Source organism: Dysidea avara, chromosome 6, assembly GCF_963678975.1.
Source record: "Dysidea avara chromosome 6, odDysAvar1.4, whole genome shotgun sequence".
Taxonomy (NCBI): domain Eukaryota; kingdom Metazoa; phylum Porifera; class Demospongiae; order Dictyoceratida; family Dysideidae; genus Dysidea; species Dysidea avara.
Window position 1 is genome coordinate 1,023,380 of NC_089277.1, and position 13,690 is coordinate 1,037,069.

Genomic DNA, 13,690 nt, shown 5'->3' on the forward strand with positions numbered 1-13,690 from the left:
GTACTACATTATCCATACTTGTTGTGAATGGGACAAAAAGTGTTACCAATAATATCACCAGGTAGTACCATATATGGTTACACAATCACAAGGTTAAGAGATGTGATCAACCTCTGAACCTGATATCTCTTACTAGGTACATGTTGGTATTTAGATTAACCCTTCAGCGCCCATGAAACTTTTGGGGAATGCGTGTTTACACATTTCACGCATTCATGGCAACATTAGGTGGGGTAGCTCAACTCCTTTAGCCTAAGACTACAGGAAGTTCAAAATTCTGTTACTTGGGGAAGGTTAAATAAACACTGTAACAGTGGAGACTTACTTGTTATGAAGCGAGGAACAACAGCGATCAGTGTTATCCATCAACCAAGCTTCTCACCGTATGTTTAACTTCGATTGTGGATTTAATCACATGAACTTTGTATGGCCTAATGCGAAATTTAATGCTGAAATGAACAAACCTTACTGGAAGTCGATTGGAGCAACTGCCATCAAGTTATGGATCATTTTATAAAGGTTTTGTGTGTTTATTTAATGTAAAGTTGATTACATGGCGAGTTCTGGCATCATGCTTTAGCACAAAGGGGAAAGCCCTAGGTGTCATTGTAACACTTATTACATTATGAGTAGAGTGAAGTAAATTGTGTAGCCATAGAAGGTATGCTTCGAAAGTTATAGCACTTTGTTTACAGCCATGCCTATATTTAGGCTTATGTGCGTTTAAGGATCATAAGTTAGCAACCCTTTTACTAACATACATTCAGTGTTTTGTAGACCATGAGGCTTATTCTTTAGCAGTTTAAAACTTATCTATTAAATTTGCTGTTTATTGTTGCTCACATGACATCTGGTGATCTGCCTCCCACAGCTGTAGAATGGTTTGAACTCAACGAGGCGAAGAATACTAACATCTATGTGTCCGGGTTGCCTCTGGATATTACCCTGGATGAGTTCAAGGAGTTGATGCAACAAAAGGGAGGGATTATTGCTATGGATGATGAAGGTGGGTGTGTCTCTGTGATCATGTGATCCATGTGTCAGATCATGTGACAGTAAAGTTCATGTAAAACATGTCCACAATATCACTTGTGTGTAGTTATTAGTTTAATTTGCCTGCAGAGAAGTGATTTGATTGGTTGAAACTGCACGCTGACTGGGTTCTTATTTATAATATTTTAGTCACTCAATAGTTATTGATCTTTGTGAAGTGTGCATTATCGTACTGTGGATTCCAAGGTCTCCAGATTTGTATACATGAGATAACAGAGCTGAAATTTGAACAAAATAGATTAGAGAAACATTAGATAGATTCCCTATTATGTAGAGGCTAGGACTAGTTGTTATCTGACCCACTAAAGATATTGTGTAAGTGTAGTATTGAACTAGTAAACACTTGTGTGGGTGAAGATCAAAGTGCTATTATTTCTATACAGTAAAACCCTGCTCATGTGTGTAACATTCTGAATTGCCATAAATAGCCAAAATGATGCTATTTGTTTGTTTTATGACCAAACTTGTACTATGTAGACAATTACTGATTGTCTGATGGCTGAAAACTGACATTGTTTGAGTCCACATAATGAACGCTCGGAACAAAGACGACCAGAAGGCACTTTAAACCAGTTAAAGCACCGCCATGCTTGTGTAATATGAAAACATATAACACTCTGATGTGTTCTCGAACTGAATACAGCACTTGGTTTTGCCTCGTGCTGTATTATATTAGACTCTTACCCATACCCTCGTGCTATTTTTTCCATATTGCACTTATCGCGGTGTTTTAACTAGTGTTTATTGTTGTAGGCTAGCCACTAATGTAATTATAATGTAATTCAAAGGACAGCTCCACATGGTTTGCTCATTTTCATGTGACAGGTCAACACCATTGACTTTGTGAAAATGGTTGTATAATCCATGATGTCTGTATGTGTCTGCACTCTATTCCTAATGCAATGATACATGTTATTGTGGTTAATGTGGTGATGTGAATGGTCCTGCACATAGGGGAGGTACCAATGCTAGTTGCTCATAATTTGACACATAATTTCTTTTAATGTCTGAAGGCTAACTGAGGTCACTAAATCCAATACAAATCTGTTGTGGGGTTTCTACTGTAGTTAGATGTGGTCTATTATAAGCTGTGGTCCAGCTTGTGGTTGTGTGCTACATTTATATTGAAACAAAAATCAACAAAATCAACTACAAAATAACCTTACCTAGTTACAGTTAGCTTTAAAAGACATTGTGGAGAGTAATGCTGGTCAAGGTGTAGTAATACTGGTCAAGGTGTAATAATACTGGTCAAGGTGTAGTAATACTGGTCAAGGTGTAGCAATACTGGTCAGGGTGTAGTAATACTGGTCAAGTTCTAGTAATACTGATCAAGGTCTAGTAATACTGATCAAGGTCTAGTAATACTGGTCAAGGTGTAGTAATACTGGTCAGGATGTAATAACACTGGTCAAGGTCTAGTAATACTGGTCAAGGTGTAGTAATACTGGTCAGGATGTAATAACACTGGTCAAGGTCTAGTAATACTGGTCAAGGTGTAGTAATACTGGGCTATTAGCTCGAACGGTAATCTAGATAGTTACAGTCAGAATTTTCCACTTTCTTTCTCCCTTTCTGTACCAGCTTTGCTCAGGGTATATTCTAAACTGTTCATAAACCAACGAAGTTTTCAAGGTCCTTATAGTTCAGACCTTGCCTAAAATTGTGAGTTGTGAAATTAGTCGCAACCGTTCACCATACTTTGTCAAGGTTTACTGATCTCTTATATATATATATATATATATAGTGAGACATGTTATAATTGATTGTGGGGTTTTGGTTCTAGATATCAAGTACAGTGGAACCTCCCTTAACGGTCACCTGAGTTGGGTGGTCACCTCAACATAACAGCCACGTGACTACGGTCCCGACCAATTCCCGATCAGTTTGTAAAGAAATAGTTTGCATTAAGTGGTCACCTCTATAACACGTATAACAGCCAGCTTTAGCAGTCGCTAACTGCACTTCAAAAGGCCTCTCACAAAGCAGCCAGCTATAGCCATTACAGTGAGTAAACTAGCTGCACTACTTCATAATTCTGTAATACGGAAAAGTTATAAAATCACAGTATAGAAAAGCTTGTGGCCACTCCATGGCTTTGCTTCTTCGTGTGATTCTAATTAAAGCTCACCTCACGATCTTGATTCCTGGATTTGTAATTGTGTATTTAACATTAACAGTTCACCGTCTTTAAGGAAGTCCCTGTTTTTACTTCACAGACTTTATAGCTAGGAATCATAATCAGCTCAATTGTTGTCTCCAAACTCAGAGTAGCTTCAGGCTCTTTTCTGCTAATTTGTCTGCTGTGTAAGTAGTCGGTGTACTGGAGTGTAGCTAAATGCATTTTATAGCTAAACCTGAGTATATAAGTCCCAGGAACTTTGTATAAAGGCCAAACCTCAGTTTATGGCCTATGGCTGCTTTATGGAGGATATTGAGTTAGATAGCCACCTCTCTATAAAGGCCAAATATTTCTGGCCCAAAGGTGACCGCTTTAGACAGGTTCCACTGTAAATAGATTATTGACTGGTGATCATTGCTGTGTAACAACTTCATGAAGTTTGCTACTGGTCAGAGTTTCACTCAGCGGGTCATTGTTATAGCTATACACGTTTGACTGTTCTATTAGGGTGACTGCTGTATTAGAGTATTTCCAGGCACATGGTTACCATTTCATATTTTCACTGTGCTAACATTAAATACAGCTAGACCAATAAAGTGGTGTGGTCATCATGTTTAGATTGTTAAGAGATTGGTCATCGCGTTTAGATTGCTAAGAGATATGGTCTCCACTTCGACTGTTATTAATCAACCAAGATCATTAGTGGGCGTGGTCTCAAACCTATCGTGACGTTACAGGCATCTACTGGGTGGTGTTATCTCTTGCAGTAGCATAAGTGTTTTAAATAATTTGGTGGCATCTAAATATGTGATCGGGCCTGCAATAATAGGCCATGTGGGCACAAACTACACCCCATCACTCTATAGGTCACAACTACTGGAACAGTATATTTGAATTCTGTAACTTGCATCATAAAGTCAATGAAATGCTGACTAAGGGCTGAAAATTGCAATTCCATACCATAATGGTACAAAAAGTTATGAGCAATGAAAGTTTGAAAAGGTAGGCAAAAATCATGTGCCGACATGTCCTATTTTTGCACGTCCAGTCACATATATGCTGCTCACGGAAATTGTTGATGCAGAAAATTACATGAAGAAGACGACCAGTTTGACTAAAAATAAAAGAAATGACAAGACACAGAGGGCACACACTCATCGGTACCCCAAAAGGCACATTTCACTGGTGTATTGTGGCATAAAATGGTGACTGTGCGCTGCTTCGTTTAGCCTCCAGCCTTGCGACTGTGGTCATTGTGATAGTTGATATTGTGAATGACGTGATCTGACATCAATTGTGCATTATGTGAAGTGCAAATATGTCATCAATCTGTCAAGTGGAAAACGATGATTGCAAGCAAGTTCAGAGCACTATCTACATTGTAACAATAGTAGCTCATATTAGTATAGCCTCAAAATTTAATCAAATGGATCACTGAACACAAACGGGTCTTACCATTATTTGCTCTTTAGCTTCTCTTGTTCTCTCATTCAGTACAAAAGCTAGAGAACACCCAATCAGATACAGTAGATAGTAAAATTTACTATTAATTTACTATTATCTTGATAAGCAAATTTGTTATCTTATTTACAGTAGGTGATTTAGGTATCTAGATAATCTTCTTATCTAAATGTCTACAGATTACATGTCGCACACTAAGGTGCTCCAACACATGGTGATATTTGCAACATTTCTGTGTCCATTCCTTACTAGTAATTTGTTGAAAACATCCGAATATGGAAACTTTAAACAACTACACATGCCGACACTTGTTTCTACTCAGAGGAGGATGATAAGAGCTACAAATAATTATTTTTTGTTAATAAATTTTTGAGATTGTATATTAGTATAGCATTGACAGAGGACAGTAACGTTGTCTGGTGGATGTGATAGTCCTTGGTTGTGGTGATTGATTGTTGTTATCGTTTGTCTGCTCTTATAAGAAAGCTCTCTAAGTGTTCTTACTCTAGTCTGGTGTGACTGTACAAAAACTTTCTAAAACTGTTCAGACATTTGCCAAATATGGTCGGAAAATGGCATATGTCTGACCATAATTTTGGGCTCTGCCCTCGTAAACACCTCTGCTGTCTAGGAGAGTTCAAGGTATCACTGTTGGAAAGAAATCATAAAGAAAGTCAAGGTGTCACTGTTCATAAAGAAAGTCAAATTTTAACTTCCATAACTTCTTGTAATAAAGTTACTAAAGCCTTGTTGGTGTAGTCCTGTTAGTGATCACACCTGACATGACTGTATACTGTGTCGCTTTAGTACAGGCCCTAATCAAATCACTTGGACTACACTTGCCTCAAGGAAGCACATAGTTTTGCTGTGGATGAGATAAACAGATTTTCCTCCATGTAGAGTGGTAACTTCGTGATGGAGGTGTGTCCATATTTGAAAACATGCGGAAACGATTGGTAATAAGCTACAGCACTAGTTCTCACCTTAGCCCAACGTTTTTCAACTCGTAGGATGGTGAGGATAACAAAACGCTCTCCGCCTGAGTGGTTTTCGTAGCGAAATCCAAGTTGTGCATCCTAATCACGTGAGTATTAATCGATCCCCACAATTGATTTTGGCCTCGACGTCTATATAATCACTGCCCAGTTGTAGCCTGGCTGGGCTACATACAAATTGTAGCCTGGGTGGCTGTTTTGATCTGAGGTGTGAAAGTGTTACATGTAATATAGTTGTAACACGGGCATGAGGGCTTTGCCTGATATGCATGCGGCCCTCGGGCATACATACAGTATCTGGTAAAGCCCGAATGCCCCTTGTTACAGCTAATATGTAACACTTATTAGGCTGATAGCCTGTACAGGGTGACCAATCACCCAAGCTAATACGAGTGCAGCCACTGGATGTATTATATATGCATACCTAAAATTTTTGATTATGGGTCAGCAGCTAGTAGCGTTCTGGTTACGTTCGGTTACGATGAAAGGACATATCCTAGAGATATCACGGAGAATTTCCATTACGCGAGTTTAATGTTTTAATCGGTGCTATTGAATCGTTTATGGGAAAACTACGCAGTTCACTAAAGGCCTAGACAGGTAAGCTTGCTTGTAGAGTGGTTACTCCGTGCAGAGTGGTAGCTTCGTGATGGAGGCGTGTCCGTATTTGAAAACATGCGGAAACAATCGAATGAATAAGCTATAGCACTAGTTCTCACCTTAGCCCATTGTTTTTCAACTCGTAGGATGGTGAGGATAACAAAACGCTTTCCGTCTGAGTGGTTTTCTTAGCAAAATCCAAGTCGTGCATCCTAATCACATGAGTATTAATTGATCCCCACAATCGATTTCAGCATCGACATCTATATAATCACTGCCCAGTTGCAGCCCGGTCTACATTTCGTATGTAGCCCAGCTAGCTGGACTACATATGAAATGTAGCCCAGGCGGCTCCTTTGATCTGAGGTGTGAAAGTGTTACATCGTTAGTTATTAACTTTCCCACCTTCCATATAATCAGTACATTTTTCTTTCAAGGTCCTTACCTTGCCAAAAATTGTGTGAGAAGCAACAAGTCCACTAAATTCTACTAATTTGTCAAGGTTTACTGATCTTATATATATATAGTGAGACATGTTATAATTGATTGTGGGTTTAGCTGTGGATCTCAAGTGAATACATTATTAACTAACAACAACTGGTAATCATTACTGTAACAACTACTTCATGAAATGAGCTAGTAGTACTAGGTGATGGCATTGTGTATGGTCCTCTCACAAACCTCAGGGGCGGTTTGACACTTTCAATCTGTTATGTTCAGCCTGTTATACAGTGTTACGAATGAAGAACACTAGGAGAAGTACCTCCCAGTCACAACGGAAGACTTGGGCAATTCCCATCAAACATAGGAAATCCTCACCCGTCGCTACCGCAAATTGAGACCTTGGGCTGTCATCAAAATAAATGGGACACAAAGGAGGTCACAGGTAAGTCTGTGAAGTGTGCATTGTACATACTGCGGTATTGCAAATGGTACCAGTAGAGCTGAAGCAGTGCAGAACAGTGAAAAAAATCAAGCCTGTAGCCTTAGCCATAATCAAGTTTCGATTGTCTAAAGGCATCAGTCAGTCAGTCAGTCAGTAGAAAATGATAGCAAGATCATCAAAATTCGAAGCGACAAAATCTTTGTGCAAAAGAAACTTCATGGCTGCCAGGTTATAAATCAACTTTGTCTTTCTCAGTCTCATCAACTCAATCCAATAGACTCTTCCAGTAGCTAACTGACTATCCCGCAAGATTCATGAATTTTGTAGTTAATTGATCAGTCTAAGTATAGTGTATGTACGTAAGTCTTTTGTTAGGCTGCTGGTACAAGTGGCCAGCAAACCCTCGATGATTCTCTACCATAAAGTTTAAATAAATGATAAGAGTAATCAATTCCACTAAATATAATATTTTTTAAAATTTTGTAGCTACTAGTTTCAGGTTGTACCAGGAGTTTGCAGTGCTGATGAGCTCCATGTTGTACTGAAGGCACTTTTGGACTTGGTTATACCTAACCAATACTGCCAAGGTGCCATGAAGGAATTGTGAGGTAGCTGGTTTTAAGGAAATATTTTGGCCAGGAAAGCCCAAACATTGATAATCCCCAATATGTGACTGTATGATTATTTAGTTCAATGGCAAGTAGGGATTTTCCCACCGAGCTATGCTGTGATACCATCATTCATCTCTTGTTTCACTACTTTTCATTGCTTGGATCCCTACTTCATTTTTAAATTATTAAGTATGATCCACTGAGCGAAAACCAGACTTGTTTGCATAATTCTGTTGTGTGTTTGGGCATGTGCTACATAAATAGTTTGTCACTTCAGTAAACATTAGACTCTATTTACGCTGTTTTGGGTGGGTAATAAATCTCATATACTCCACCTTGTTTTCTAATATACTCCACGCCTTCACGCACAATATAACATATGCTCAAAATCCGGTTTGTCCAATCGCTATGCGTTGTTCACGTGTAGTGATTTAACGAGCGCAATTATTTTGTCACGTGAGGACGTATAGTTGCCATGGCGCTAGTATTATCGTAAGAAAACCAGCCGCTTTTGCCAAGTCTACAGCAGAAACAGCCGTGGATGAGGTAAGTAATCTGAGTGTAATGTGAAATAGAGTCTAAAGCAGTTATACGGGCACAATGTGGAGTCTATGAAATTTATAAACCCTCAGGCCCTTAGTAGCGCCCTCGCTTCGCTCGAGCTCCCTCGCTTCGCTCGTGCGGGTTTATAAATTTCATAGACTCCACATTGTGCCCGTATAACTATTATGTAAAGGAAGACTCTAATTGAAATAACTAATATACCACTGGATTTGCCTCTTTGTGGACAATAAGAATATCTTTGTTTCGTTTTAATACCATGAAGTGAGTTACAGTACGTTTTTGGTTATGTTCTAGTAAAACTTAACTTTATTGCCACAATTTCAAAGCTTGAACAGCCTTGTTAATAGCATGAGTATATTTAGGCCAAAAACTCTACTTTGATGAATGCCTCAGTGCATGGTGAATAGTCCCAACTTTGTAGCCCTCGAGTGTTATGATCGGTTAAAGAAGCTCATGTAATTTTGTCGTATAAGCATTGTAGAAATTGATTGATTTGCTCTTCTTGTTGTCTATCACTATAACTCCAAAAGCACTTACCAGGTAAGGTTGAAACTGATTGGCTTTACCCTCTAGACAAGTAGAGCTAGATGGATGGTATGAAACTTGTCAAAGCCTGTACGGTATTGCATGATACAACTCAGTATGGATTGTATTTTTAATATTTCTAATGAATATCAAATGAACTTTCTTTTGGAAAAGATGATAGAAGGTTGATAGAGAGTTGATGGAACACTCTAAAATGACTTTAGTACAATTAAGAGGTTACCTTCACATTGGTGAAGTATCTTACACAGTTAAGGTAGGAAATAACAAGATGATGTATCAGCTGTCATCTATCTGTAGATGGTATGGCGGTATTTCTGGTACAGCAATACATCAAAATAAAATATATTCTCAATACACATGGCATAAACCAGCTGTAATATCTACAGACAATCACAGCTTAACAGATAAAGTGAAATAAGATGCCATATTTGACCGGTTAATAGCCACGGGTCATATATTCGGCTCATATATTACCTCCCACCTCAGCCCGTATCCCTGGTAGTCAAGGGATTACATTGATGGATAGGCAGGAAATAACATGATGATATTATGAATCAGCTGTCATCTAACTCTAGACGGTATGGCGGTATTTCTAAATTGTAACAATATCATTAACCCTTAAACCTGCATAATCCAGAAAACTGGATTTAAACTTAATAAATATGCATGCATTGCACAAAGCGCTGTAACTTTCGAAACATCCATCCTATGGCTACGCTATTTATGTCATTCTACTTGTGATGTAGCAAGGATTAAACTGATACCTAGGGTTTTACCCTAACGCTAAAAGGTAAGGCCAAAACTAGCCGTGAAAATAATTTTTCGGTAAGGAAACACACAAACCCTTTACATACCTTTATAAAATGGTCGATAACTCGATGGTAGTTGATCCTATCGCTTTGCAACAACTTCCATTCAATTTGTCGTGAAATTTTGTATCAGGCCATATATGACTCACATGAGTAAACCCACAATCGAAATTAAACACGTGGCAAGAATTTAGAAACACGGAGACACGACTCGTCGCTGTTCACCGCTTCATAACAAGTAAGCCATTGTAGTTACAGTGTTCATTTAACCTCCTCCAAGTAGCCCAGTGAACACACTTTTAATCTATGTGTATTTGTAGGCTGTAAGAATTAAGTTACCCCACCTAGTGTCACCATGCATGCCCATATTGTGTAAATACGCATTTCCAAAAAGTTCTCTGTGGGTTTAAGTGTTAAAATACCTTCTTCTACGATATGTACTGGTATATCACCCAGCTCTATAGACAGCAAAAAAAAGTTGTGAAATGAAGTTCGAGGAAATGCAAGGGTTTTTGGTCAGCAGGTCACAATTTTTTGTTATAGCAAACAGCTAGCTATACGTGACTGTTCTATTAGGGTGACTGTTGTATTAGTATTTTGAGATGGACCTCACCTACCAAGGCATCCGGTTACCATTTCATATTTTCACTGTGCTAGCATTATCAATACAGCTAGACCAATAAAGGGGTGTGGTCATCGTGTTCGAGTAAATAGATCGTTAAGAGGTATGGTCTCCATGCTTGATTGTTATAAATCAACAAATATCATCAATGGGCGTAGTCTCAAACCTGTTTGTTTTCGGCTGTCAGCAAAAAGAAATGGGACACAAAGGAGAGAAAGGTAAGTCCATGATGTGTGTACTGCATGTACTGCAGTATGCCAAAAGGCACCTGTCGGGACATTGAACAGTGAAAAAATCAAGCCTGTGTCCTTAGCCGTTATACCCTTGTCTGAAGGAATCATCAGTCAGGTAGTCAGTCAGTAGAAAATTCCACTGAATGAAAAAAATTAAAATTCCATATCAACTTATCAGAAGCGTTTCCAGCTATTCTGAAGATACTTTTGGGCTTGACTCTACCTAACCAATACTGCCAAGGCTCTACCTAACCAATACTGCCAAGGCTCTACCTAACCAATACTGCCAAGGCTCTACCTAACCAATACTGCCAAGGCTCTACCTAACCGATACTGCCAAGGCTCTACCTAAGCGATACTGCCAAGGCTCTACCTAACCCATACTGCCAAGGCTCTACCTAACCAATACTGCCAAGGCTCTACCTAACCAATACTGCCAAGGCTCTACCTAACCGATACTGCCAAGGCTCTACCTAACCGATACTGCCAAGGCTCTACCTAACCGATACTGCCAAGGCTCTACCTAACCAATACTGCCAAGGCTCTACCTAACCGATACTGCCAAGGCTCTACCTAACCGATACTGCCAAGGCTCTACCTAACCGATACTGCCAAGGCTCTACCTAACCAATACTGCCAAGGCTCCATGAAGATATTGTGAGGCTGATTATTTTCTGCGTAAAGGTGCTAACCTCCATGATCCCTAATATGCTGTACACCTTACTGTATAATGAGTGGTATGCTCCAAGAACATATTAACACCCAGCTTTAGTGTAATGTCTGGACAAGTTATAACAAAGTTGACTTTGTTATTCATCCCAGTAGTCAATCTGTGTCATGTTTTGGTCATGTCTAATCTGGACAACTGCACTAACCAATCATATCTCTCAGTTAACACTGTTCCCTGCCACACCCACAGGAGCTCCAAAGATCAAGTTATATACTGATGAAGAAGGTCACTTGAAGGGAGATGGGCTGTGCTGCTACCTTAAGGTGGGTGTGGCTCATATTTTTAGGAGTGTGGCTGATCACATGATCACACAGGTGGAGTCAGTAGGACTAGTCATACAATTGCTACATGAGAGTAAATATCGTGACAAAACACTACATGTGGAGAGGGTGAGTGTATCATTGAGTGTGTTGACACTGAACATGTGTGATGTCAATATTGTGTACGTGTGAGGTGAAAGAGTCACTGTTACTAAGCTGACTTATTATGTTATGCTTTAATGGTCAGTATATATGCTCTTACTATATCACTTGATAGCTGGAAGAAATAAGGTCATATTATTTCAGCTATTTATTGGTTTATATTAGAACACTACCCTTTATAGCTATGTTAATATTAGCTATTTTTCCACCACCATTGTTTCTTTAACTGTACAATTGTGTGTAAGATTTCTGCATTTAGTAATAGCTCATGTTTGAAGAATTTGACCATTAATTTGGTAACACACACATGCACACGCATGCATGCACGCACACACACGCACACACACACACACACACACAACACACACACACAATTACACTACACACACACACAATTACACTACACACACACACACACACACACACTGTACACTACACACACTGTACACTACACACACTCCACAAAACACACTGTAATCCTAATGTTGTTCTTTCTGCCACAGGCAAAGTTTTGGGTCAAAGGAGACTACAACCCAGAGTTGAAGAAGAAGAAGAAGAAAGGAAAGAAGAAAAAAGTGAATGTCCAGGAAAAGTTAGTTCATTTGTATGGCTTGAGACAAAGTTTCAACTGTGCTGTGGTTTTGGAAGTGTCTAGACCTTCAAACTTTGTTCCTCAATATTATATGGGCTGTCTGATTGGCTGCATTATTTGTTTTGTGTATTGTTAGGTTGTTGGATTGGCGGGAAAGACGGGAACATGTTGGACCAAAGAGGATGGCCTCTGACAAAGTTGTTGTGTTGAAACACGTTTTTGATCCTAAGGAATTTGAGGTGTGTGTACTGTGTCACTATGTGTGTACTGTGTCACTATGTGTGTACTGTGTGTGTACTGTGTCACTATGTGTGTACTGTGTGTGTACTGTGTCACTATGTGTGTACTGTGTCACTATGTGTGTACTGTGTGTGTACTGTGTCACTATGTGTGTACTGTGTGTGTACTGTGTCACTATGTGTGTACTGTGTCACTATGTGTGTACTGTGTCACTACATGTGTGCTGTGTGTGTACTGTGTCACTATGTGTGTACTGTGTGTGTACTGTGTCACTATGTGTGTACTGTGTCACTGTGTGTGTACTGTGTCACTATGTGTGTACTGTGTCACTATGTGTGTACTGTGTCACTATGTGTGTACTGTGTCACTATGTGTGTACTGTGTCACTACATGTGTACTGTGTGTGTACTGTGTCACTATGTGTGTACTGTGTCACTATGTGTGTACTGTGTCACTACATGTGTGCTGTGTGTGTACTGTGTCACTATGTGTGTACTGTGTGTGTACTGTGTCACTATGTGTGTACTGTGTCACTATGTGTGTACTGTGTCACTATGTGTGTACTGTGTCACTGTGTGTGTGCTGTGTCACTGTGTGTGTACTGTGTCACTCTGTGTGTACTGTGTCACTATGTGTGTGCTGTGTCACTATGTGTGTACTGTGTCACTATGTGTGTTCTGTGTCACTATGTGTGTACTGTGTCACTATGTGTGTACTGTGTCACTATGTGTGTACTGTGTCACTATGTGTGTACTGTGTCACTATGTGTGTACTGTGTCACTATGTGTGTACTGTGTCACTATGTGTGTACTGTGTCACTATGTGTGTACTGTGTCACTATGTGTTTACTGTGTCACTATGTGTGTACTGTGTCACTATGTGTGTACTGTGTCACTATGTGTGTACTGTGTCACTATGTGTGTGCTGTGTCACTATGTGTGTACTGTGTCACTATGTGTGTACTGTGTCACTATGTGTGTGCTGTGTCACTATGTGTGTACTGTGTCACTATGTGTGTACTGTGTCACTATGTGTGTGCTGTGTCACTATCTGTGTAACCTGTTAATGTGGACACTTGAGGACACCTACATAATTCAGACACTTAGTTAAGGTCCCAAAGTATCCCTTAGTATATAAACTGACCTGGAAAATTGGGACACCTTGATAATCAGGACACCTTGATAATCAGGACACTATTTGTTGA

The 13,690-nt window shown here is 39.4% G+C and overlaps 1 protein-coding gene across 1 annotated transcript in view; it reads left to right on the forward strand.

Annotated features, from left to right (window-relative positions):
* Positions 1-13,690, forward strand: part of LOC136257596 (17S U2 SnRNP complex component HTATSF1-like) — a 32,684-nt gene that overhangs the window by 4,685 nt on the left and 14,309 nt on the right. The window contains exons 5-9 of the mRNA XM_066050834.1: positions 872-1,006; positions 11,422-11,495; positions 11,547-11,621; positions 12,158-12,246; positions 12,383-12,485. Of these exons, the coding sequence (XP_065906906.1) occupies positions 872-1,006; positions 11,422-11,495; positions 11,547-11,621; positions 12,158-12,246; positions 12,383-12,485 (476 nt within the window). The remainder of the gene's footprint in view (positions 1-871; positions 1,007-11,421; positions 11,496-11,546; positions 11,622-12,157; positions 12,247-12,382; positions 12,486-13,690) is intronic.